This window comes from Nicotiana sylvestris, chromosome 1 (assembly GCF_000393655.2).
Source record: "Nicotiana sylvestris chromosome 1, ASM39365v2, whole genome shotgun sequence".
Lineage (NCBI taxonomy): Eukaryota > Viridiplantae > Streptophyta > Magnoliopsida > Solanales > Solanaceae > Nicotiana > Nicotiana sylvestris.
In genome coordinates, this window is record NC_091057.1 from 140,586,401 (window position 1) to 140,613,172 (window position 26,772).

Sequence of the window (26,772 nt, forward strand, 5' to 3'; positions counted from 1 at the left end):
GCAGATCCCGTCCTCAAAGGAGAACCCGGTAAGCCTCCTAATTTAGTATTTACGGTCTAAATTCTACTCATGCAATCTCGAATAACAAGTTTGTTAGTATAGTTTTTTTTTTCTACAGAAAGCTCACGATGAAAATATTTTAATAATAATAATACTAAGTAAATAAATAATAAAATATATATAGTAATAATAATATAATCGGCTTACCTAAATGACAGTAAAATTTGCTTGCATGATACACTAATATTTTAAAGAGTATTGTGTATAATACACGTTCAAGAAAGTCACCTCTTTTTTCTTACTCCTATAAATAATTTATAATTTTTTTCTTGAACAATAAAAATATTTCCCATTGATATTTAAAATAATCTATATAATCTAAACATTGAGAGTTTAATGTTCTCGGGCTTAATTGATTGATACGACTGACTTCACATGGCACAATTTTTTATAACGCCATATGAAAATTTGAGAACACTCTATGCTGTTCACACGTTCACACTTTATACTGTTCACACGCACTTCTTTTCTTAAAATATTTATACTAATTAGTACAATAAGATGAAAGTTGAGTGAATTAGCCCTAAAATAGTTGCTCCTGGTTGACTTACTAATTGATTTGTAAGGTAAAATTTATCAAGGGAAGAAGGTTATATCAAGAGAATAAAGAAATAAAATAATATTAAATTTGATTTCTAGTCACGTCTGAACTTTGGACACGACCCCTTAATAATATGAAACACACAAATAGTCAAAACATACAAAAAGAAAGCACGCACTTGCTAGTTGATTTATTCATATTGAGAGAATTAGAGAATAAAAAGAATAATATTCAGGAGAGTAATGTTGATTAATTTAATGCACTTGCCATTTCAATAGGGCTTCAATAATATCATCAATCGGCACGTGACAATGGCTTAAATCAGCATTGCGCTGTGTAAACAGAAAGAGCGCTTATTTTGAATATGCGTTCTGGTTCATACACTTAAGCTTGGCAATTCAATTGGGGTAACATATTACCAATTAGCCATTTTGCCAACCAACTGTATGCTTCTTGTGTCAAATGAATTCCATCCCAGCTGATGTAAGCACTCGGGTCAACACACACCGAGACTCCTGGAGCACCACAGTTTTTAATATTATGTATGTCAAAATTATAGTCTCCTCCTCCTATTCCACAACAAGCTTTCTGTAGAGAGTTTTTGTCAAATCCTGAAAAAAAAAGTTTGTAAATACATATACTTTCTTATAAACACATAAGAATGAGGAGTACGTATTTTTAGCATCACTTACCAAGACTGACGGCATTTTGTAAAAGCCATATATAGGCATTGTAGTAGTCACCATAAATGAGTGTAATGTTTGGGTACTCTTTCTTTAACTCTTGAATGGCTTGTCGCAAATGATCATTGAAGAAGATTACTAAATTATTGAAATCTTTCAAGCAATGGTGCTCATCGTAAGCACTTGAATTGTCCGTCATGAATTTGGTTAGGATAATTGGAAAACAACCACTTGGGAAATTGCCAGGGACTACAATTCGAGTAGCCCCCAAAGTAATCACCCTCTGAAAGAGATAAACAGATCAATAGGTAATAAATATATAAAGTGACAATCTAGGCAAATTTCACATCGATAAAATAGAAGAGAGATACTGGGTATCTATATTTACTTAAAAGGAAGAAAGTCAGCCCTGAGATTATGCCAAGTGGCAGCGTAGGAGAATGCCATGTGTTCTTTTTTAGGACAAAACTTAGTTCATTTGTTCTTAATTAGTTTTAAATATTAAATTAAAATATTTAAATATCTATTATTTGAAGAAGGGGTAGTTATTTACTCAATTCAAATAAGTAATTAATCATTAGGAAGTTACTATTAGAAATAATAACCGGTTCCAATTTCTCATGAGTAAACCGTTCCAACTTCTCTTCAGTTTTCTTATTTTTAAATTTTTTTCAATTATTAAATCATTTTATTTGAAAAAATGCGCCGACTTCCTCAAAAATATGAGTAGCCTTCAAAACCCTTCAGTTCACCATTTTGAATATGCAGTTCTTTCTCTTATCATATACCCCCCACGTTTTCCCACTCCCACCCAACAATCCTCACGTTTCAACCCTCTACTTCACATCTCCCTTCACAGATCATCCACACTGCCCCACTATAACCACTTCTCCACTATACTAATCACATAATATTATAAAAGGACATAATAAGGGAGGCGTTAAAACAAGAAAAGGTGAGAGAACAAAGAAAAACAGAAGAGACTCCGACAATATTACGTAACAAATTTTTCTGCAAAATCACGATAGCCTCAAGTCTTTAAATTTTCGCCCAATAACAACGGTATGAAGTTTAATCCACTGTTTGCAGATTTACGATTTACATAATTATTGGTTAAAGATGCTCTTTTATTTTCCCAATTTTTTTCTTACAGAGTGTCTTTTTGGAATAACAGATTTGGAAAACTGTTTTTTCAATTTAATTACTTTTTTTTTGTTGTAATATAGGATAGTATCATGGACATGAATATACTAAATTTTATGTGATCTACTGGAATTTATTATGTACAACTGTATTTGTGTTGTCATCTTATTAGTATACTGACTTAAATTAGGCTGCGTAGCTAAATACTCATATTGGAATTTAGCATAATGTGGTTTCTGTTTTTAACTGAGCTGTTACATGTCCAGAATTGCTGAAACTTATAAAGTTTGTACTTTTCCTTTTAATTTTCAGAATCACAGAATTTGTCTCGCAATTTCTTCTCATCTCCTTTAATATTCGAAAGAGCTTCAGCAAACTTTTGTTTATTTTTATTGCATGTCGATGCTCAACCAAGGAAGCTTTATATCCACTACTGATGTTTGTCCTTCATTCAGTTGACAATATCTTATAAATAGTTGTATAAATCCATCAATATGTTCAAATAATATGCATGTCCTATGTTATCACAATGAGATGTTGTAGCGATTCTTATTGTTTCCTTAGTCCTATTTCAAATATGGCTGAACAAGGACACGTTCAAATTACTCCAACTACGAGTTCTCAAATTCAACGAATGGGACAACGTAGAAGGGTACGTCGTCGCAACATTTATTCCTATAATGATTCTGACTCAAAGCCTGAAGTTATCAGGAATGTCCCAAAGGCGATACAAAATAAGTTAAGAGATCGAAGGGCTGAACGAAGGGACAGAGAAAAAAATTTAGAGAGCTTAGGCCTTCAATAGATGAACATATTGCAAATTATCAACTTACTCGAGATGCACTAATTGATGCTATAGACAAAATTATACTATCTGATTGGGAAGCCTTAGCAATTTTAGTAGATTCACTTGGACAACCTTTAGGTAGAATTTTAACTGACATTTATCACGAGGTTTGGCCAAGTGAACCTTTTTGGGTTTATGTTGTTAAATTTGAATCTGAGTGAGAGAGCCGTCTGTACAACTACCTTTAATTTTTAAAATTAATGAAACTTTGTTATTTCTTTGCAACATTACCTGTCATTTTACTCTATTTTTTTTCTTAAGAGTATTAGATAAAATAAAAAACATAATGGAATAACACTAAATTATTCCTTCGAATAAGGCAACTTTAACGAGATATCCAATGTCTTAAATGAGGAAAAACATGAATACACACATTAGTTTTCGCTCTGTACTTGATTATATATATCATGTGGTACAATCCACATTTTTGCAGTAAAAACAAGAATTGTTCCATCAATGTGGAAGGCCTTCACCTTATAATTCAGTGTTGGAATCAATGTAGATACAATCACAGTCTTACAAAACAACATTGGTGAGGGAAAGTAAAAGGACCATCTGATCTTTCTCTGCTACTCGGACCATTTGTTTTTTTTACTGCTCTTCGTTGATACTCTGTAAAAAGATTCAGCTAATATATCAATTACCAAAGATAAATACTTTATCTATCGGTCTTGAAGGCTAACTGAGGCAGCGCACAACCTCAGTTTGTCAACACCGACAACTTTGGTCAACATGTCTAACGGGTTCTTTGATCCTGGTATCTTCTGTAGGGAAAGAGTTCCTTCATTTATCAACTCTTGGATATGATGATACCTCAACTGGATATGCTTCGATCTTGCATGAAACACTGGATTCTTGGCAAGATGAATTGCACTCTGGCTATCGCTGAAAAGCTCACAATTGTCCTGCTCTTTACCTAGCTCTTTAAGAAAATTCTTGAGCCAAATCATCTCTTTTCTAGCTTCTGAGATTGCTCTGTACTCTGCTTCAGTGGTATATAGAGCAACACTTTTCTGAAGTCAGGACATCCAACTAACAGCAGTACCACCCAAGGTGAACACGTAGCCCGTGGTACTTTTTCGACTATCTAGATCGCCACCTAAATTTGCATCAGCAAAACCTTGTAAGATAATATTGCTCTTTTTAAAACAAAGTGCCATACCTGAAGTGCCTTTGAGATATCGCAATATCCATTTTACACCTTCCCAATGCTTCTTTCCTGGATCTGACATGTATCTACTGACAATTCTAACTGTATGGGCTATGTCAGGTCTAGTGTAAACCATAACATACATCAAACTTCCTACTGCTGAAGCATACAGAACTTTGGACATGTACTTCTTTTCTTCATCTGTCTTAGGTGATTGGTCCTTTGACAGATTTAGATGGCTTCCAAGTGGAGTGTTTCTGGTCTTTGCATCATGAAGACTGAACCTGCTTAGTACCTTCTGTATGTACTTTTCTTGAGACAACTTTAAGGTTCCTTCCGACCTGTTTCTGCTAATCCTCATCCCAAGCATTTGCTTAGCTGGTCCTAAGTCTTTCATTTCAAACTCCTCCGCCAGTTGTTGTTTAACCAAGTTGATCTCATTTATGCTAGATCATGCAATTAACATATCATCAACGTACAACAATAAAATGATATAGGATTCATCAAGATTTTTGATATAACAACAATGGTCCATCTCACATCGTGTGAAACCATTTTTATGCATGAATCCATCAAATTTCTTGTACCATTGTCTGGGAGCTTGTTTCAAACCATACAAACTCTTCTTCAACTTACACACAAGGTTTTCTTTACCAGAAACTTGAAAACCTTCAGGTTGCTTCATGTAGATGTCTTCTTCAAGGTCACCATGCAAGAAAGCAGTTTTAACATCTAGCTGCTCCAAATGCAAATTTTCTGCAGCTACGATACTTAGCACCAACCTGATAGTAGTTAATTTGACTACAAGGGAGAAGATCTTGGTGTAGTCAATTCCTTCCTTCTGCTGAAAGCCTTTTACTACTAATCTTGCTTTGTATCTCTTCTTACCATCATGCTCTTCCTTGATTCTGTACAACCACTTGTTCTGCAATGCCTTCTTTCCTTTTGGTAACTCCGTAAGTATCCTTGTTTTATTCTTTTAAAGAGAATTCATCTCTTCTTTCATGGCTAGCTTCCATTTATCAGAGTCTATCACCTACATTGCTTCAACAAAATGCTCTGGTTCTCCAGCATCAGTAAGAAGTAAATAGTGAAGAGAGAGAGAGAGAGTTAATCTATCTGGAGCATTCGTGACTCTTTTAGATCTCTTCAATGTAGGTTCATGAGTAACAGAATCCGAATTTGATTCAGGTCCTGATTCCAGATTTGGTTCTGGATTTGATTCTATCTCTGGTTTCGCTTCAGGTTCGGCTTCTAGTTCTTCTTCAAATTCGGCTTCTGGTTCTTCATCTTCAATTTCAGAATCAGTTGTAATCCCTCTAGCTACTTCATTTTCTGAGATTTCTTCTAACTCAACTGTTTCAGACATTGTCTGTTTGCTGGTGTTGGTTGGTTCTACTTCAAGCTTGTCCTTGTACATCACATTTTTATTAAATGTGACATTCCTGTGTCTTAGGATCTTTCTATTCTGATCATCCCAAAATCGATAACCAAAATTATCATCACCATAGCCAATAAAGAAACATTTCTTTGCTTAGGATCAAGCTTATCTCTATCATTAGAGTTTACATGCACATAAGCAACACAACTAAAAATTTTCAGATGTGAGAGAGTTACCTCCTTTCCTGTCCATACCTCCTCAGGAATTTCAAAATTCAGCGGTACAGAGGGTCCCCTGTTTATGAGGTAAGCTGTCGTGTTAACAGCCTCAACCCAAAAATACTTCGGCAATCCAGAATGTATTCTCATATTTCTGGCTCGTTCATTCAGGGTTATGTTCATCCTCTCAGCAATACCATTTTGTTCTGGTGTTCCAGGAACTGTCTTGATCATTCTGATCCCATTCTCCGAGCAAAATGCTTTGAACTCTTGTCTATCATACTCTCCTCCATTGTCAGACTTCAGACATTTTAACTTTAGACTTGTTTGATTTTCAACTTCAGCTTTCCATCTTTTAAAGGTAACAAATACATTAGATTTATTTTTCAGAAAATAAACCCATACCTTTCTTGTGGAATCATCAATGAAGGTGACATAATAGCGTGAGCCTCCTAGAGAGGTTACAGGAGCTGGTCCCCACACATTTGTATGCACTAGTTCCAGCTTCTCTTTCTTTGGCGTCCTTCCCACCTTTGAGAAACTAACTCTCTTTTGTTTCCCGCAAATGCAATCTTCGCACAAACCTAATTCAACATGTTTTAGGTTTGACAACTTCTTTTTGGATGCCAAAAGCTTCATTCCCTTCTCACTCATATGCCCGAGCCTCCGGTGCCACAATGTTGTATCACGACCATGATCAACTGTTGCTATAGTATCTCTTTCTATTGCAGTTGCATACAGTGTTCCCCTTTTGAAGCCTCGTGCCACAATCAAATTCCCTTTGGTTATCTTCCACGATCCGTTGCCGAATGTTGTTGTATATCCTTCATCGTCAATCTGACCCAAAAATATCAGATTTTTCTTGAGTCCAGGAACATGTCGTACATTTTACAATTTCCATAACGTGCCTTGTGAAGTCTTTATATGAACTTCACCTTTTCCGGCAATGTCGAGAGGTTCACCGTCTGCTAGATAAACTTTCCCAAATTTTCCAGCAATATAATTATGCAATAATTCTTTGCATGATGTAGAGTGAAAGGATGCACCTGAGTCCAGAATCCAAGATTCGACTGGACTGTCTGCACAACAAATTAGTGCATCACCGACTTGTTCAACAATTACATTTGCAGAATTTTCTTCCTTCTTCTTCTTTGGTTCTCTACATTGACTACTGTAGTGACCCTTTTTATCGCAATTCCAACAAGTAATGTCCTTGCGATTTTTGGATTGTCCTCTTCTCCTTGACTTTGATCTGCCACGACCATAAATCTGTCCTCTTTGGTTGATTTTCCCCCTGCTTTCGGTACTAAAAGCAGATCCTAGGGAATCACTTGATTCTCTTCGGCGAATATCTTCGCTTAGAACCAAGTCTCTAATATCATTCAATTTGAGTTTGGTACTTCCCGATGAACTGCTAACTGTAGTTACTGTTGCAGACCAACTCTCCGGTAGAGATGATAGTAGAATCAAAGCCCTGATTTCGTCATCAATTGTTATATTAACAGAACTCAACTGAGTTAATATTGTATTAAACTCATTGATATGTTCCGTGACTGATCCACCTTCTATCATTTTTAAGTTGAACAATCGACGCATCAAATAGACTTTATTTGAAGTAGATGGCTTCTCATACATATTTGATAACGCCTTCATCAGGCCTGCAGTGGTCTTCTCGTTAATGATGTTAAATGCCACATTTCGTGTTAGCGTCAAACGAATCACACCAAGAGCTTGACAATCTAATAGATCCCAATCCGCTTTGGACATAGTCTCCGGTTTCACCTCGGTCAGAGGTAAGTGTAATTTTTTCTGGTACAAATAGTCCTCTATTTGCATTTTCCAAAATCCAAAATCTTTGCCATTGAACTTGTCAATCTTAACCTTCCCTTCTTCCGATGCCATTTTTCACAAAAACAATTTATGTGAATAGTGCTTGTGAATAGTAACGATGATCAATAGTGTCGCACTATTCTTGTGAATCGTACCTGCACCAATACTGTACTTTTCTACCAGAATTACACTGTCTGTGCTTTGATACCAGTTGTTAAGGAAGCATGTCAAGATAATAGAAGGAAAAGGATATTTAGGAGAGAAACAATAAATTACACAAGACAAGACAAGACAAGATTTACGTGGTTCGGCAATTTTTGTCTACTCCACGGCCACACAAAGAATAGCTCTTTATTAATTGAAGAGAGATAGAAGAAGTTTTGGGATGTTCTACAAATGAAAATGTAGACCCCTATTTATAAGCATTTGAATGCCCTGCCGAGGTAAGCGCTTACATCATAAGAATGTCGATGTAAGCGCTTACATCATAAGAATGCTGAGGTAAGCGCTTACATCACAAGAATGTCGATGTAAGCGCTTACATCATATTTTCATCTCTTTTTGATTTTTGTTTCTTTTGTTTTGTCTACTTTCACATGCAACAACAGGTTTGGTCCTATCATTAAGTGTGCAGAACAATATTCGGTGAGGAACACTTGGCACGCATCGAAGCTTTGGATCAATTCAAATCTTCCTCAAGTTGTTGACTTTTGCTCCAGGTCTCTATAAGTTGGGCTAAATTTAAGTCTATTTCATCCTAAATTTTAGTCTTACAATTTATTAACGTATCTCAAGTTAAAAAATGAAACAGAATGGTTTTTGTGCGTGGAGAAAGCTCACAAAGAATTACTCAAATTTCATCTCACAAAACTCGCTCTGTTGCTAATGAGCTAGCATCTGGAAGTATTGAAGTTAAAAATGTTGAGGATTTGGGTGACCGTAACCATGTCAGTACCTACTTTTTTTTTTTTTTTTACTTTTTAATTACTTATCTCATCTTTCTCTACATAACAATTGTATATATAATTTTTATGCGCAGCCAGGAAATTACTGGGTTGTAGCAACTATTGTACACGTTGAATTAGACCGTGGATGGTGCTATTTAGCATGCAAAAATTGCTCAAAGAAACTAGAAAAAGCGGGGAATAAATTCTATTGTAAAAAATGCGAGCAGATTCAATCTGTCATTCATAGGTATGACTATAATTTATACTTTCTTTACTATTATATGATTTTAAAAATACAAACTCTTTCCAGGTACAGGCTACAAGTTAAAGTGATGGATTGCACCGACACAATTTCTTTGTTGTTATGGGATAAGGATGGAACTAAGATTATCGAAAAGTCAGCAAATGATTTAAAGGATGTTGAATTTGAGGTATAATACAATTGCTCAGAAAAATAAGAACATCAACGTTGAAAGAAGTGGTACCTGATCCATTCCCCTGCATCTCCTTCCCGTTTTATTGATGGGGTAGTTCACTTTGTGTCTATATGCATGTGAGGACTGATGTACTTGAAAGAACTTTAACTTAACCAAACGTCAAAATTCTTTTAAGTTTAAGTTACAAAGTGATTAAGATATGATTTTTAAATTTCAAATAAACTTATTGCTAAATTTGTATGCCTTTGCTCTTATTAGATTTACTTGAGAAGTTTGAACTTTAAAAGTATGACAATATTTCTCTGTTTTTGGGTGTCCTTGAGTTTCGCTAAAGTTAAGATATTGTAGTTAAGGTTAAGTTCTGTTTTTATCTTACCCCTAAAGATTCATTTTGTTTTGAAGTTCTTTAAAATCTAGGTTTGTTCTTTTGCAGCTAAACACATAAAAAGCAACATAGACTCAAGCAAATCTACTTTTGTTTACAAGTATTGTATGAAATCTAGAATAATTTTGACATTAACACTACCTATTCAATCTTTATAAGATAGTGATTAACAAACAACAAGAAAAAATGGTTCCATCTCTATGACGATGTTGCTGAATATGATGTTACAAAATATTATTAAAATGGTTGGAGTTTGGCGACAAAATTCAGGAATTGTTAATGAACAAAGAGGCATTTTGCATCAGAAAACTTATGCTTTCATTTTAGTTTCCCATCTTCTACTTTAGTCTTTTTATATTAATAGCTTTATTTAGTGTATTATTCCTCGCATTTAGCTTATGCTTAAAAACATAGTTACTATTAGAATTGAAGCATCGTCTTTTTTACAATATTCTTATAAGGAACAAACAAAATGTGTACACCGTATTACATTTATTTTTTACTTTTGTTGTTGTAGCTTCTATTAACCAGAATCATTATATCTTTTTGTTAGACTTCTGGTGCTGCAGACGACTCTTCATGTCCAATGGAGATAGAAAATATTGTTGAAAAAAGGGTCATGTTTAAAGTTGAGGTTAACAGTTCCAATAATCAGAATAAAGATGTAGTCTTAAGAGTTATTAGACTTACTGACGACGAGGAAATTATAAAGAAATATATTCCTTCTCCACAAGAAGAGACGTTCAAAGTATGTTTCTATACTCAATTTTTATCAGTTTTCCTATTTGTGATTGCATTAAATTTTAATTATGATACACATTTCTTTGTAGGATCCAGATTTCAATAATAACGAAGTCATTCAGGAAGATAACAAAATCACGGTGATTTTACAACTCATTATAAATATTATTTTACATAATTCATTCTTTTAATTTAATGATTTGCAAGTTATAAAATAATAAAGCAACAACAACTTTAGATTAAGTATTGATTTTCACATGTTTTTGTGTTTTAAATATGTAGGATTCTACTGAAGATAATGAGTTGATCGATGTTGCACATACACCTGCCAAGATAGTTTAACTAATCCTGTAGCAGTGGTTGAAGAAGATTCGAATGCACGGTTATCGGAAAATAAGATCAAGAGAGTATTTAAAAAAGAAGAAGATAGCATACGTTGTTTGCATATGTACGAGTTGTAGAAACTAAGAACTGTCTTATTAGTTAGTTTATTAGTTTTATTAGTTATGAACAACATGTTTGAATCATTTCATGTTTTTCTTGGTATTGAACTTTTCCTGTTTAGTTAATTTGGTATTTTCATCTGTATGGACAAGATATTTGAATCAGTTCATGGTTATTTCAGTTGTTAAAATTTTCCTATATAAATACGTAAGACAGTCCGCAATCTTGAATTAATGTTAGTTAAATTATCTCATTTTTTTGATAGATTTTTATGTTAACCATTGATAGCTTGCATCTTCCTCCAGGGATGGATCATAAAGTTAGTTGACGAACATTTCAACTAAATGACTGAACTACTTTCCATAAAGTGCTAAGTTTGCTGAAATATTAATAATAATTCTACATGACTCGAAAGAAGGAACAAATTTATTCTCTTCATGACAGGTATATTTTCTTAGGTCGGGTGAGAGCGTTGGAGTCGTTACAATCAGTATCGATCTTAAGGCTACTGGATCTAAATTCTACTTAGTAGTTTTAATTATTTTGCTATTACTTGATAGGACCATATTTTGTAAAATCAACTTAGAGTTAGAGATACTCTAAGTTCCTCGTGACACCAAGAAAAATTATGGTGGAAATAGGAGAATCTGTTTCAAGAAATTCAATGGCAGCACATGTATACAACAACGAGCCAGGCCAATAGCTTGAATGAGGGTAAAAGTAAAGATAGTGCCTTTTTGCATTCACAGTTGCTTATTTTATTCATCCAAAATACAAAACACCAAGAAAAAATATTTATCATATTTAAACCAGATAAATGAACAAAATGTAACCTTTTCTTTTGGATAGGCAACTAAGAATTGTAACAATTGAGCTTAATACAACATAATGGACACATAAATTCAGAATAAAACTAGCCAAACTCTTAGTTGAGCACAAGGCATCACTTTGAGATTATGCCAAGTGGCAGCGTAAGAGAATGCCATGTGTTCTTTTTTAGGACAAAACTTAGTTAATTTGTTATTAATTAGTTTTAAATTTTAAATTAAAATATTTAAATATCTATTATTTGAAGAAGGGGTAGTTATTTACTCAATTCAAATAAGTAATTAATCATTAGGAAGTTACTATTAGAAATAATAATCGGTTCCAATTTTTCATGAGTAAACCGTTCAAACTTCTCTCCAGTTTTCTTATTTTTAATTTTTTAAATTATTAAATCATTTTATTTGAAAAAATGCGCCAGCTACCTCAAAAATAGGAGTAGCCTTCAAAACCCTTCAGTTCACCATTTTGAATATGCAGTTCTTTTTCTTATCATATACCCCCCACGTTTTCCCACTCCCACCCAACAATCCTCATGTTTCAACCCTCTACTTCACATCTCCCTTCACAAATCATCCACACTGCCCCACTATAACCACTTCCCCACTATACTAATCACATGATATAATAAAAGGACATAATAAGGGAGGCGTTAAAACAAGAAAAGGTGAAAGAACAAAGAAAAACAGAGGAGACTCCGACAATATTACGTAACAAATTTTTCTGCAAAATCACGATAGTCTCAAGTCTTTAAATTTTCGCCCAATAACAACGTTATGAAGTTTAATCCACTGTTTGCAGATTTACGATTTACATAATTGTTGGTTAAAGATGCTCTTTTATTTTCCCAATTTTTTTCTTACAGAGTGTCTTTTTGGAATAACAGATTTGGAAAAATGTTTTTTCCAATTTAATTACTGTTTTTTGTTGCAATATAGGATAGTATCATGGACATAAATATACTAAATTTTATGTGATCTACTGGAATTTATTATGTACAACTGTATTTGTGTTGTCATCTTATTAGTATACTGACTTAAATTACGCTGCGTAGCTAAATACTCATATTAGAATTTAGCATAATGTGGTTTCTGTTTTTAACTGAGTTGTTACATGTCCAGAATTGCTGAAACTTATAAAGTTTGTACTTTTCCTTTTAATTTTCAGAATTATAGAATTTGTCTCGCAATTTCTTCTCATCTCCTTTAATATTCGAAAGAGCTTCAGCAAACTTTTGTTTATTTTTATTGCCTGTCGATGCTCAACCAAGGAAGCTTTATATCCACTACTGATGTTTGTCCTTCATTCAGTTGACAATGGCTTTTAAAATAGTTGTATAAATCCATCAATATGTTCAAATATGTTATCACAATGAGACGTTGCAGTGATTCTTATTGTTTCCTTAGTCCTATTTCAAATATGGCTGAACAAGGACACGTTCAAATTACTTCAACTACGAGTTCTCAAATTCAACAAATGGGACAACGTAGAAGGGTACGCAGTCGCAACATTTATTCCTATAATGATTCTGACTCAAAGCCTGAAGTTATCAGGAATGTCCCAAGGGCGATACGAAATAAGTTAAGAAATCGAAGGGCTGAACGAAAGGACAGAGAAAAAAAAATTAGAGAGCTTAGGCCTTCAATAGATGAACATATTGCAAATTATCAGCTTACTCGAGATGCACTAATTGATGCTATAGAATAACGATCATCAATACAATTCATCTTTCTTCTAAACTCTTTCAAAAGGGCATACTAAATCTAGCTTCTCAGATCCTTCTCCATGGAAAATCAAAAAATCCCACTTTCTATACCAAGCAAATACACCATACAGAATCAGAAAAGGCGCAAAAAAAACTTTGTTACCAAAGGTATGTTCTTTGATTAGCATTATCATATCTGAAATACTTTTTATATTTTTTTTATTGCAAGCTTATAAGTAGTAGATAGAAGTATTCATATACTTATAAGTCTTTATAGTGAAACATCTACTGTAAAAGAGTAGATAGAAGTATTCATATAAATTTAGCTTCTAAAAGGACTTGACAACATGAAGTTGGTTGAAGAAGTTCAACAGTAATCGAGTTCTAACGTTTGCAATTCAATAGTTGCAAATTACAGAAGGGAGTGGAAATATAGTGTTAGGTTATTTCTACTCCATATTCATGTACTGAGACTAAATTTTAAGATAATTGATTTATTCTTGAATTTATATCCAAAATCATGCATTCCTTTGGACTCGTGTGCTAGATGCGGTAGCAATTTTTGCTGGTCTTTGAGGAAATCTTGATCATCTAAATATCTGCTTAAGTTTATTTTGTCGCCAAATTTCTTTTCCTATCATCTTCTACCTTGTGTAATTTATAATTGCTCTGAATTTTAGCATCTGTTGTTTTATGAGATTATAGATTTTCTAATAATAATCTTCTGGTGTCTTCAATTTTTGTGCTTCATTCTGTTTTGATGTGAGAATACATAAAAATAATTTTGTCCGAAGGATGAAAAACATGTGGTTCAAAGTAAGAAAAGGTTTAGAGGTACCGGTTCAACAAGAAGAGCTAAAAGAGACGGAAAATTTATATAGCTTATATTTTGTTAGTTCTCTGTTTCACTGATCACTAGGAAAGTTGTGCATATTATTGCCTCTGAAGTTTCCTCCTTCAAAATTCTGCATTTTATATTTTTATATTTTACTAAAATTTATTCTTATTTGAATGTTTGGTTTAGTTAATTATTAGTTATATAACTAATGATGCATATTAAACATTATTTTGTAGACATGAGAATACATCATATTGAACCTTCCAATAATACAAACTATTCTGTCGGAAGTGAAGAAAGAGTTCCTCCTTTGTCCGATATAACAAATGGTGAGTCAAAATATCATCTATTTAATATATTAGTTGTGTTGTTACAACTTACTTTATCATAATTTATTCTTATTATAATGTTTGGCCAAGTTAATTAATAGTTCTACAACTAATGATGCATATAAAACTCATTGTGCAGACATGCAAATAAATTATCTTCTCCCCGATTTAAATACAATTCCTGTATGGCAAGGTTAGTTCCTCAATGGTGTTATCTATTTAACACCTTTATTGTATACATTTTTTGTTGACTTATTTTATTCTATCTGTATTACTTTTAAAATTATACATTCTCATCATAGGTGCATACAGTGACAACATATTGCCTGATTTAAATGGCACTCCAACTGAAAAAGGTATTAAAAGTTTGATTCTCATATTAATTTTTCGTCTAAAGTATATCAAAAGTTAAAAAAATTATTATTTAATAGGAACTCTTTCAATTAATACTAACAATCCTACTACATTGTAGATGTGCAAATGCATAATTCTCTGCCAGATTTAAATGAAACTCCAATAATGCAAGGTAAGCATTTGAAATTCATATTGTTATTAGTTAAAAGTAAAATACAATGTTAAGATTAATGAAAATTAAATACTGCAACTCTCTTACTAGAAATCGGCGTTGCAATAAACAACACTGTCATTCTGTATGTTTCTATGAGATATTGGTTTACCTTTAAATAATGACCTTATACTAGATGTGGCTATGTGAATCTGAAGTTACTTAATTGACTATCTTCAAGAGAAATATTTTGGCATTGTTTCAAGTTCTAACACCCGTAATATAGGAACTATTTTTTTCAGAATGATAGTATTACTAAGAAGTGAACTGGCAACTAAAAGTTGTAAGTTTAGGAGTATATGTCAAAAAACTGTACGTTAACGCACTGTATCATCTTGATGTAATAATGGAGATTGTTGAGTTGTCTTTACCAATACTTGAATTCTGGATTCAACTTGCGCATCTCGTCCTCTAATGTTTATGAATCGTAGTAAATTAAAAAGAATGGCAGTGTTCCATTGAAGTCTTAACTGAATAGACAACTTAGTATGTCTGTATAGACTACAAGTAGAGTGTGCAATAAAGGGAAGCTTCTCTAGGAGAGCCTATGGATGATCAGGGGAGTAGAAGCAGGAGTAGTAATAGTCTTAGATCAATATACACTTACAAATTATACATGTAACAGGGCAGTTTCCAAATAACATAGGATATGAAGATGATGAAGAGTATCCAGGTATGACAACCATATCTTTGCACTTTTCTGTTATTATTAAAGAAAGAATCTATATTCACAAACATAGATGTATATATTAACAATCCATCCCTATTAATTGATTTAACTAATACTTTTCTTAGATGTGGATGTTGAATGTGACGAAATTTACACTGAAGGTACTTATCAGATACTCCTTATTCACTCAATGTAGTTGGATAAAATAAATCAATAATCTCTGTCTTTGACTTTGTATATTATTGCAAGTATAGATTACTGGGACATAGGAGATGCTACATATGAATGCAAAAAGTGCGGTGCTCTTTTTTGGTATGAAGAAAGAATCCGCAAGCATTACAACTCAAAAAAACCTATATTCACAATGTGTTGTGATCGTGGAAAAATAAAGCTTCCAAATCTTAAGAAGCCTCCTGAAGTTTTAAAACAACTTTTATTTGGATCAGGTTAGAGGAATTATAACTTTTAATATCAACATGTTCATATCGTCTTATATTCACATTTATCATTTTGCAATGGTTTTAATATAGGTCCTAAAAGTAGCCATTTTCGAGAAAATATTAGGAGTTATAACTCCTAATATTCTCATTTACGTCAATGGGGGGTAAGGTTGATGTCTCTATCAACCAGAAAAGAGGGCCAAGAACGTTCAGATTATGTGGTCAAAACTATCATCAAATTGGGAGCTTACTACCTCCTGAAGGATCTACTCCAAAATTTGCACAGTTATATATATATATATATATATATATATATATGACACAGAGAATGAAGTTACAAATAGAATCAATGCTTTCAGGTTAGACTTATACCTTTATTATATAATACTATGCAAATAACATTTAATTTAAAAACTTTTATTGATATCTTTTTTTTAGTCGTGGCCAAGATATTAATAAACTTCATGCTGAAATTGTTTCTGATCTAAAACAAATGTTTGATGACAATAATGTTTTGGCAAAGACATTTAGGATGGTCAGAGATCGATTCCAGGAGAATATAGACTCCAATGTTAAGCTCAGATTAATAGGGAAAAGAGGTACTGATGGTAGAAGATACAACTTACCAACAATACCAGAAGTAGCTGCTTTGGTGGTTGGTGATTTTGAAGTTTCTGGAAGTGATCGTGATATCAATATAGAAACACAATTGGATAGCTACAAAGGATAAATGAACTAAATGCTGCATATTTAGGACTACAATATCCTTTGCTTTTTCCTTATGGTCAAGATGGATACAGAGAGGATATTCCTTTAAGTCATGGCGATGAATCATCGAGAGGAAGGCAATGTGTTAGCATGCGAGAATTTTTCGCTTATAGAATTCAGGAAAGAAAAGATGAAGTTCCCACCATTGTGTCTTCAGGAAGATTATTTCAGCAATTTTTAGTTGATGGTTATACAATGATAGAATCTTCTCGGTTGAAGTTTATCAGGACTCATCAAAAGCAATTAAGAGTTGATTCTTATAAAGTCCTAGTAGATGCTATTTTGCATGGTGACATCGATCTTTCATCCCAAGGTAAAAGGATAATTCTACCTTCAAGCTTTACAGGGGGTGCACGATATATGGTTCAGAATTATCAAGATGCTATGACAATATGTAAATGGGCCGGGTACCCTGATCTTTTTATCACATTTACTTGCAATCCTAAGTGGCCAGAGATTACTAGATTTGTGGAGAGCAGAAACTTGAATCCTGAAGATCGTCCAGACATTTTAAGTACGGTGTTCAAAATCAAATTGGACCACTTAATAAAGGATTTGAGAGATAATCAAGTTTTTGGACAAGTAAAAGCAGGTACACAACATTTACAATTTATTTTAAATAAAGATGATAATTTATATGAATCAGATAATTGTTTTTTTAATAAACTTGCTTAATTTCCAATGCAGTGATTTATACCATTGAGTTCCAAAAACGAGGACTACCTCATGCTCATATCTTACTTTTTCTTCACGAGCATAATAAATTTCCATCTGCGTCAGATATTGATAGAATAATTTCGGCAGAAATACTAGATAAAGTGGATGATCCTAATTATTACAATGCCGTTAAAAATTTAATGATGCATGACCCATGTGGTTCTGCTAGGAAATCTTCTCCTTGCATGCTGAATGGTAGATGTACAAAGCACTTTCCTAAAAAGTTTGTTGAGGCCACAACGGTTGATGAAGAAGGGTATCCTGTTTATAGAAGAAGGGATAATGGTAGAACAATTATGAAAAATGGTATTGATATGGATAACAGGTATGTGGTGCCACACAATCGTTTTTTATTATTAAAATATGGCGCTCATATCAATGTTGAGTGGTGCAATCAAACAAGATCCATTAAATATTTATTTAAGTATGTCAATAAAGGTCATGATCGTGCAACTGCTGCTTTTTCTCAAGGTACTCATGACAATGGTTCATCAACCGTTGATGAAATCAACATGTATTATGATTGTCGCTACATATCCCCATGTGAAGCTACTTGGAGAATATTTAAGTTTCCTATTCACCATAGAGAACCATCAGTGGAAAGACTATCATTCCATCTTCCAAATGAACAAAATAATATTTTTTCTGATGATGATCCAATTGATAATGTTGCCAATAGACCAACTGTGAAGGAATCAATGCTTTTGGGATGGTTTGAGGCAAACAAAAAAATTTCGGAAGCAAGAGATTTGACTTACGCAGAATTCCCTCTTAAATTTTGGTGGAACCAAAAATTAAAAAAATGGGAAAAGAGGAGAAAATCTGGATTTTCTATTGGGAGGATTTTCTTTGTTACTCCTGGAAGTGAAGAGATATATTATCTTAGATTGTTGTTGAATGTAATCAAAGGTCCAACTTCATATGAACAACTTAGAAGAATTAACAATCATGACTATCTTACTTTTAGAGATGCATGTTATGCACTTGGGTTGTTGGATGACGATAAAGAGTATGTTGATGCTATAAAGGAGGCAAGTACTTGGGGCATGCCATCTTATCTAAGACAGTTATTTGTCATGTTATTGTTATCAAATTCAATGTCACGACCAGAAATTGTTTGGCAATCATCGTGGGAGTTATTGTCAGAAGTTATTCTCCATGAAGAAAGAACATTATTGAGTAATCCAGGTATTAAAAGATAAAATTATTAGATTAATTTTTTTTAGTGCTATATGTTAAACAAGGAAGAAATATTAATACTTCATAACTTCTATAATATTCTACTTTTTTTAATTTGGTATTCATATAGATGAAGACCACTCTCTGTTTTTAACTATTGATAAAGTCAATTTCATTAATTTTATAATACCGATTTTTTCTCGCTACATTTTGTTTTTATATGTTCTAAATGACATCACAAATTTCAGCCTTTTCTTTTGAGTTATTGTAATACATATAGTTAAAAGAACTAAAATATAGTACTCCAGATTTATGCTTAGACATGTTATTCTATAACAAATTAATAATTTGTATGCAAAAGCAAACAACTTATATATACATAAAACTACATGGTTGAGTTTTAAATATGAGTATATATTTTATTTTGAACTTTAACATTTTTATGTCATGCAGCGGCACAGTTAACAGATGATGAATTGAAAAATCGTTGCTTGAAAAAGCTGGACAAGATTTTAAAAAGTTGTGGAAAAAGCTTTAACGATTTTTCGACAATGCCAAGACCATATTACAATGAGGAAGAATTTGATGGTGCTAACAGACTAATTAATGAGTAATTGCGCTATAATAGGCGCTCTTTGACACAAGAGCATGAACAATTAGTAATGAAATTAACAGTCGAGCAGAAGTCTATTTATGATAAAATCATATCTGCAGTGAATGAAGACAAAGGAGGGTTATTCTTTTTATATGATCATGGAGGAACTGGAAAAACTTTTATCTGGAAAACATTGTCTTCTGGCGTACGATCTAAAGGCGATATAGTGATAAATGTTGCTTCAAGTAGTATTGCTTCTCTTTTGTTACCAGGAGGTCAAACTGCACATTCAAGATTTGCGATCCCTCTAAATCCAACTGAAGATTCAACATGCAATATAAAACAAGGTAGTCCTTTAGCAAAGTTGATTGTGAAGGCAAAATTGATCATTTGGTATGAGGGACCAATGATGCATAAATACTGTTTTGAAGTTCTTGATCAAACTCTTAGAGATATTCTAAGATTTAAAGATCCGTCAAATTTAGATCGGCCATTTGGAGGTAAAACAATTGTTCTTGGAGGTGGCTTTAGACAAATCTTGCATGTAATTACAAAAGGTACTAGGCAAGAGATTGTTAAAACAACTCTAAATTCTTCATATTTGTGGCCCCACTGTCAGGTTTTAAAGCTAACAACAAATATGAGATTGCAAGAAAATAGATCTGGTGCAGATTTGGATGATTTAAACAATTTTCTGATTGGATCTTGGCAATAGGTGATGGAAAGATTGGATGTTCCATTGATGACATTGAGAAAGTAGAAATACCCGACGATCTTCTCATACATAATTGTGATGATCCAATATCTGGAATTATAGAAAGTACATATTCTGATTTCTTGAGACATTTCACAGATATAAAATACCTTCAAGAAAGAGCAATTCTTGCACCAACTCTTCAAATGGTGGAATCGGTGAATGATTACATGGTTTCTCTCAACAATAGCCAAGATAAATCATATTTAAGTTCAGATACAATTTGTATGTCTGATCATGCATTTACATCTTTGGAACATGTACATACACCTGAATTCCTAAATAGTATTAAATGTTCAGGTATTCCAAATCACTCTATCACTTTGAAGGTAGGTGTTCTTGTGATGTTGTTAAGAAATATAGACAATCGTCGGGATTGTGTAATGGTACAAGATTGATCGTCACAAGACTTGGAAATCGGGTAATTGAAGCCAAAGTATTATCAGGAAAAATGGCTGGAGACAAAGTTTTTATACCAAGAATGACACTTACTCCATCTGATGCAAGAATTCCTTTTAAGTTCCAAAGAAGGCAATTTCCAGTCATTCTATCTTTTGCCATGACCATCAATAAAAGTCAAGGTCAATCATTATGTAATGTGGGATTATTTTTTAAGAAGCCAGTGTTTACTCATGGACAACTATACGTTGCACTTTCAAGAGTAACAAGTAGAAAAGGGTTGAAGATCTTATGTTATGATGAAGATGGGAAAGTAGCAAATGAAGCTACAAATGTAGTGTATAAAGAAGTTATCCAAAATTTAGAGGATAGAAGTTTTGAATGAGTAAGTATCAAATGAGTAGCAACAATGACAAGTTCAGTGTACATACTCAGTATATAGTTGCTCATGCTACAGAGAAAGATAAAGTTGAATGAGGTAAGCATTCTTCCAAATGTACTTTACATTGATATATCCTGTTGCAGCTTAGTCACATGTACTTTATTTGTTAAATTGTCTATCTATATTTGCAGTCAATCAATTCAATTAAATTGTAGACTTGAAAGAATATGGATTACCAACCATCATTTCCATTCATTGACCGCTACTAGGTATGAAATATTACTTAGAAAGAATTTTATTAAAAAAACATATAATAGGAGTAATACTATCGCTTATCAATCACAGCTCCAAGCTCCTGGGGAACTAAATATTTTTCAATCTGGCATCAAATGTGGCACTGGTTATTTCTTGAAATCCAGTTCCAAGCATAATTGCTTCTATATCCATGTTAGTCACAATAGTTTTCAAGAATATTGAGAATTAATTTTATTCTAAGTTTCTCGAGAAACATATGTTTGTTAAATGTTAAACATTGAATTGTGCATTTTTTTAACGCTGGAGATCTAATAAAAGATCATGAATGCTGGACAAGGCCAGATAACATGAAAACACCACAAATTGTACTACTGATAGATCAAAATAAAAGATCATGAATGCTGGACAAGGCATGTTTGGCCTCAGTTCGTTAGCATATTTATCAATATGATGGTAATATGACTGCTAGCAATTCATGAAACCTATGACTATTTCTCAGGTCCTTTTTAATTTGTGGAGTAATCTCTTGAATGTTGCTTAACTTTGGTGCACTGATATTTTTAGATTGTTTTAGATATCTGTTTGATAGAAAAACTTATCATCATTATGCTTAATTGAGAAACCTGTTGTTATTTTTTTCAGATGTGTGAAACAGTACAAAAGAGAGTTGCTTTTTTCCTCTTTATTTTCTTTCTTTTTTCTTGTGATATGTAGAAGTACAAAATTTTTATATATAGTAGTCATTGGACAAAATTCTCCTAACTAACCTTTTAAAGGCAAAATTGCATCATTCTTTCTCATTCTCTTTATCTTCTTACAAACATATACAAGAATATCTTGGTTTGCAGAGTCACTTTACTACAAGCCAGCATGACATTTTATTATAGCTACTTCGGAAATACTTATGTATAGTCCAATTCTTGATTTGTATAGGTACTAAAAGTATTACTTTTTATTCTAAAATTAGTTACTTTTAGGTGTTATTTGTGAATCTCTTTTCTTTTTTGGCTTGCATCATTACTATTACTAAGTAAAACAGTACAAAAGAGGGTTGCCCTTTTTTTCTTTTTTAATCAGTAGAAGCAGTACAAAAATATTATAGCATTCATTAGACATACTTCTCCTAATTAACTTTTTGAAGCAAATTTGTTGTGTTTTAACTCCTCTTTGATAATGGTTTTCCTTAGCTTAGCTTTTCATCTTGCAACTTAAGGACTGATAATAGAAATGAAATCTATACAGGAATTAAGATTGTACTGCTACTATTAAGAAACGCCTAGCAGTAAGAAAAGGGACGAAGTTCAAAAGTTTGAAGCTACATGGAAATATCATTATTCTTCAAACATTAAATACTTATAGGAGCTGTTTGACTTAAAATCTTCTATTGTTTTACGCCTCTTAATTTATAATTGTTCTAACTTCTAACATAAGTATTCAATAATTAATAGTGAATGATAGTTGAAACAGAGTATTCGATCAATAAGATTTAAGAATTTAACTTCCTGCTTAAAGCTTATGTTTACTTTTTTCTTTTGATTTTTTTTTCCTGCAAGAGGAATTGCTTATTATGATATACATTTGATCATGTAGGCTGTAACTATACATTCCTTATTTAAGATATTGTGGTTGTAGCAGTAATTGCTGACTTCTATTAAAACAATTCATTTGCTTCATGTTTTTAGTATTTCACATAGACGAAGGTGATGTAAATCTTATATTCTAGACTAGATTACAAATGAAGTCTTATAGTATTTGTCCTTTAATCACGTTTTTTGCTTTCTACAAATTGCAGAGTATTTCTTCCAAACAAGTACTATTCTTTCAGCGTTAGTCGATATCCTTGATGAAGAAATGATCGGAAAGACAATTGTCAATGTTGGATAATTAACTAGAGATTCATCTTCTCCGGTAAATTACATCTATTCTTTGATATTGAATAGCCTCCATATGCCACTAGCAGCTTTTTTGGTTACAAGATTCAGAACATACTATATCCTTCAATACAACAGACTATAATTAAGTAGTTCTTATCCAATTTAACCTCCTGATAATTGAGGTTCTTGAAAACTCTATTGATGGTAATTCAAGTAAGTTGGTCGATTTATTAATCAACTAATCTAGAAGCATACTTTAACTCCTTATGGATTAGTAGGAGTATTTTTTTGGTGTCCGTTTTTTTTTTTTGCCAGGTAGCTTATTAAAAGTTAGTGGCAAGTCATTGGATAAATTAGCAAAGCTAAATAAGTTAGTTGATTTTTCGCGTTACCAAGAAATTAATTTTTTTTTATCATTATTTTTATTATTATTATTATTATTATTATTATTATTATTATTATTATTATTATTATTATTATTATTACTTATAGCTCATAATGAGGAATAAATATTTTACCAATCAAAAAGAAAATCAAATATTTCATGCCCAGGCCTTCTTTTAAAGAGCCGCTTGGGATCGGTCGGTGGCCCTTGATAATAATAAATATTTATCTTTTATTTTAATTATTTTGGTCGCAATTGCTAAAATTAATTTGCAATATGCATATGTTTTTGTTATCTCTCTTTGCTCTTTTTTTCTTTGAATCGATCCGCGTATCGCGCGGGTATATACACTAGTATAAGTAAATAAATCACTAGTAGGATGGGCGCATAAAAAATAAAAATTAAATACCGTATAAAATCAAAAACTCACTCTAACACCATGAATGATGGCCTCGACAACTTCTGGCACCATTCTTCGCGACTCTTCTATCGTCTTACCTTCCAATAAGCCATGAGTGCATTCATTTCCTCCTATTTCTCCAACTAGGAAAAGAGACTTATTCAATTTTTCTGGGCAATCTAGCAAGCAAGAACGACAAAAAAACTATCCATCAATTCAACTTCCGTTAGATTAGATTACATTATTAATTACATATTTCCTAGGAACTTGGAAGTATTTAGCAAATTAATTATTTAATTACCAGTATAGCAGGTGGTTTCGAAATGAGAAGACATCCAATCAAGTTGCACACTTAATGAACTATTGGTTGATGGATTAACCATCTTCATATTTTCCAGAATTTCAGATGGTAAAGCAGTAGCTCCTGCTACTGCAAAATTTGCACCATGTCTAAAATTTGCATTTTGATCCTTGATGGGATTTAGGAGCGGAAGACCAGACTCCAGCGCTGTGTGAAAAAGAAAAGAAAGCATATACAGCACAATCAGTGTTACACCTATTGAGAGGATAAATTGGGATGCAGTCCGTTGGTAAAAGGTTTGAATGCACGAGTAGAGTACGTGTTTAAATAAATTCTACGCACTAATAGCGAAAACAAAATTCAAATCATTTAAAAAATAGTTATAAATATATTTCTATGATAAGTTATTAATAAGTAACCAAGCAAAAATGATACATAACCTACTATCACAACTTAAAATTTAATGATGGTGTAATTTTTTTTACAATATCAGTATATGTTAGCTAAAATTCATAAGGCCATATGAGCAAGTAAGCATTATATTGCATATTGTCCCATTTTTTATATATGGTAATCATTTTACTTCAAATACAAAGGAAAAAGACCTCAGAAAATATACTATCCCTTGAAGTTGAAATTATGAACCATCAACCATCTCTTGACCTCTATTTATACTATATTAAAACCACGAAGGTCCCTAGCAAGATGATATTCATTTTTTTTTTACCCTTTAAATTTTGATTTTACATTAGACAAAATCGTCATTTACTCATTTTCATAATATTTAAGACTTAAAAATTAAATAAAATCTTGGCTTTTATGTCTTTCCTTATTTGGACTATATAAAAACTCCTAATATTTAGGAATTTAAAGTCAAAAAAATTTAATTTATATAAATATATTAGTTATTTCAATTTGGGTGAATTAACTATTAGCGTGTCATTACCGTTATCAATATATTTCTTCCATATAGAAAAGTGATCTTTAACTTTTAAAAATTTAATCCCTCACGTAAAATCATAGACATATAATTTATTTTACGAATATGACTATGTTTCTATCTCAAGACACAAACTCAACATTTATAAAAGTTAAAAATAGAAATAATGCCAAAAAATTTATTTATTGAAAATCGACGGGGATTTTTTTTGTCTTTGGACACATAGACTTACTTTTGAAAACTATCGATTTAGTTATCTATTATATGTCAATTTTTAAATTATATATTCTGAAAGTAGAGAAACACTATTAACGTTTTAGAATAAATCTAATAAAAGCACCTAACAACATAAAAATTATGGAGTAATCATGTGAAGTTAATTGCCCACAGAGTTGAAATTGGTTGACATATCCAGTTTTATACATTTAAAAAACTAATTTTTTCCTTCAACAAATAAATTTATTTTAAAAATTAATATTAATATTTTTTTTCTAATATTTAGATCTATTAAACAAATTAAATTCTACCATAAAATTGATGGAATATGATTTATGGATCATACATTTGCACTAAAAAAACTTTAGATGATTATAATAGTTTAGTGTGTGTCTATATATATATATATATATATATGAGTTGTATATATATGAGTTGACATCAATTTGAGTTGACATCAATTTTTTACCAATTGGGGAAAAAAACACGAAATTGTAATATGAGTTGACATCAATTTTTTAACCCTTCATAAATGCTTTTTATGTCAATAACAATAACAACAATAACTACGCCTCAGTCCTAACTCCGCCTTTATGAGCTCGCTTACATCGGCGGTCCCAAGCTACAATAAAGGAGGATAACTACAGTATCCAGATAGCGTAAAACTTGCTAATTCATAATGAATTCATGTAAGATAAAATCATAATTATAATTAATAATTAATTTTTGGCAGAACTAAAATTTAAAACTTTGAGGACTTCTTTAGGCAGAGCTTCTTCTTTTATTGAGTTAGTTAAATAGAATCGGCAATCATCATTCTCATGATTTTATATACATATATTTTTTTGTTAACTTTCACTGATATAACTTAAAACTCTAAGACTAGTTCCACTAATTCTACATCCGCGGATAAAAAGGCATGTGACTGATTAGTACATTTGTTAGAGCAGGTTGTCTGATTATTTTCTAGACTAAATAAATAATTCCACATACGATATTTATATGTAGTTAAATCTGAAAAACACGTCAATAGTGACAGAGAATGAAGTATATATCAAACCTATGAAATCAATCATGAGCATGCCATTAGAACAACGTCCAGTTGCATTCTGAAAAAAATTCATTCCATAAGGAAATCTTCCACATACAGTATGAGCTCCACAAATTCTCTCTCTGATGCAGTTGCCTGTATCTGCAAATGAGTCACCCAATTGATATATTTTATCAAATTTGCAATTAATCAATCGTGGTTTTTGAAGCATTAGTACTTCTTCAGCATCACTTTCCTGCTGAAGAACCACGAAACTGATCAAGGAAATAACTAGGAGATGAAGAACTGATCTTATTATCAGTGCCATGGCCAAACTTATGAAAAAAGAAAACTGCACTAATGCAACCGAAACTTCAGCCTTACAAATACTACATGCA

General features: G+C 32.3%; 2 protein-coding genes across 3 annotated transcripts; one reads left to right on the forward strand and one right to left on the reverse strand.

Annotated features, from left to right (window-relative positions):
* Window positions 1-759: 759 nt before the first annotated feature.
* On the reverse strand, window positions 760-26,772 carry LOC104243872 (GDSL esterase/lipase At5g03980-like). Of its 2 annotated transcripts, none has more exons than XM_070168517.1 (5): window positions 26,405-26,772; window positions 24,189-24,395; window positions 23,918-24,030; window positions 1,294-1,567; window positions 760-1,212 (listed from the first exon to the last, which is right to left on the reverse strand). In XM_070168517.1, exons 1-5 carry the CDS (start codon window positions 26,700-26,702, stop codon window positions 986-988), a joined length of 1,119 nt encoding a protein of 372 aa, XP_070024618.1. In that variant the 5' UTR covers window positions 26,703-26,772; the 3' UTR covers window positions 760-985. The 2 variants fall into 2 exon arrangements, with proteins under 2 accessions (XP_070024618.1, XP_070024612.1); XM_070168511.1 differs by having other exon boundaries at window positions 23,918-24,066; window positions 26,405-26,771.
* On the forward strand, window positions 17,932-19,650 carry LOC104214157 (uncharacterized). The gene is made up of 2 exons (XM_070168521.1): window positions 17,932-18,852; window positions 19,297-19,650. The coding sequence occupies exons 1-2, from the start codon at window positions 17,961-17,963 to the stop codon at window positions 19,455-19,457; spliced, it is 1,053 nt and encodes a 350-aa protein (XP_070024622.1). The 5' UTR covers window positions 17,932-17,960; the 3' UTR covers window positions 19,458-19,650.

Bases quoted from the DNA above. Each gene is read 5' to 3' on its own strand.
- LOC104214157 (XM_070168521.1), top strand. From the start codon at position 17,961: ATGAAAAATGGTATTGATATGGATAACAGGTATGTGGTGCCACACAAT. The intron at 18,853-19,296 runs GTATTAAAAGAT...TATGTCATGCAG, and splicing joins AACATTATTGAGTAATCCAG to CGGCACAGTTAACAGATGAT.
- LOC104243872 (XM_070168511.1), bottom strand. From the start codon at position 26,702: ATGGCACTGATAATAAGATCAGTTCTTCATCTCCTAGTTATTTCCTTG. The intron at 24,067-24,188 runs GTAATTAAATAA...CTTGCTTGCTAG, and splicing joins CGAAACCACCTGCTATACTG to ATTGCCCAGAAAAATTGAAT. The intron at 1,568-23,917 runs GTGAGTTTTTGA...TATCTCTTTCAG, and splicing joins CCATCATTCATGGTGTTAGA to AGGGTGATTACTTTGGGGGC.